Source organism: Gekko japonicus, unplaced genomic scaffold (genome assembly GCF_001447785.1).
Source record: "Gekko japonicus isolate JY-2015 unplaced genomic scaffold, Gekko_japonicus_V1.1 scaffold784, whole genome shotgun sequence".
Classification (NCBI taxonomy): Eukaryota; Metazoa; Chordata; class Lepidosauria; order Squamata; family Gekkonidae; genus Gekko; species Gekko japonicus.
The window spans coordinates 488,279-489,162 of NW_015164207.1; the positions used below are offsets into that span (position 1 = coordinate 488,279).

The 884-nt window shown below is 72.9% G+C and overlaps 1 protein-coding gene across 1 annotated transcript in view; it reads right to left on the reverse strand.

Moving 5' to 3' along the window:
• The window catches only part of LOC107108039 (protein-glutamine gamma-glutamyltransferase 5-like), a 28,931-nt gene that overhangs the window by 12,235 nt on the left and 15,812 nt on the right, over positions 1 to 884 (reverse strand). Inside the window, exon 5 of the mRNA XM_015408423.1 lies at positions 60 to 253. Coding sequence (XP_015263909.1) covers positions 60 to 253 — 194 coding nt within the window. The remainder of the gene's footprint in view (positions 1 to 59; positions 254 to 884) is intronic.

The window sequence follows — 884 nt, forward strand, 5'->3', positions numbered from 1 at the left end:
GGGCCCCGGTCACGGGGGGTGGGGGGTGACTGAGCTTGCTGCCTCCCCCGGAGACCTACCTGAGGCCATGATCCCGCTCCGCTCCTCTTCCTCCTCCGAGTGCCTCGGGGCGGCACCGGGTGGCAGGAGCCAGGGCAGACGGAGGCGGGGGTGTGGCCCCGGGGGCATGGCTGGGGCACCTGCCCGCTCACTCCCCCAGAGGCTTCCTGGCACCGGGGCCCGCTCTCGGAGGGCAGAGGAGCGGCGGTGGCAGCTGGGAGGCACCCCGGCAGGGAAACTGTCCCACAGGCCAGTCTGCTGCGGGGTTCTCCTCCCCGCCTCCTGCCAGCCCCCCCCTCCCCTGGAGCCGAGGGGCCATGAGGGAAAAGGCGGGGGGGAGGCCTGTATCCCCCCCCCCAGCACAGCCCGCCAGGGGTCCAGGGCAGGGCAAGAGGCCAGGGGCTCCTTCTGGGGGACCAGCAGCACCAGCAGCAGCCGCTTCCTCCTTCCTGGCTGCCTCTTCCCCCGCCGGTCCCCCCTGCAGCCTTGGGGGGGGGGGTCCAGCAAAGGGCGGCTGGCTCAAGGGGCGGGTGCCCCCCCCCACCTGGCCTGGCCTGGCCTTCCCCTGCCTCCTCCAGCTGCCGTGCAGCTGGCCCCGTCCTAGGGGCAGGTAGGCCATGCCTCTCCCACATCATCATCGCTCGGGAGGGGCAGCAAGAGCCCCGAGGCCTCCGGTGCCCCCGCCCGCCCTGCCCTCCGGCCCTCGTGGGAGAATGCAGGGCTTTGCCACAGGGCAGGCCGGGACCAGCCCAAGGGGTGAGTCTCCCGTTCCCAGAAAGGCTCGCCCGTCCTGCGGTTTCTGCCTGGCGTCTCCCCTCCCAGGAGAGAGAGCCTTCCTTTCTTCC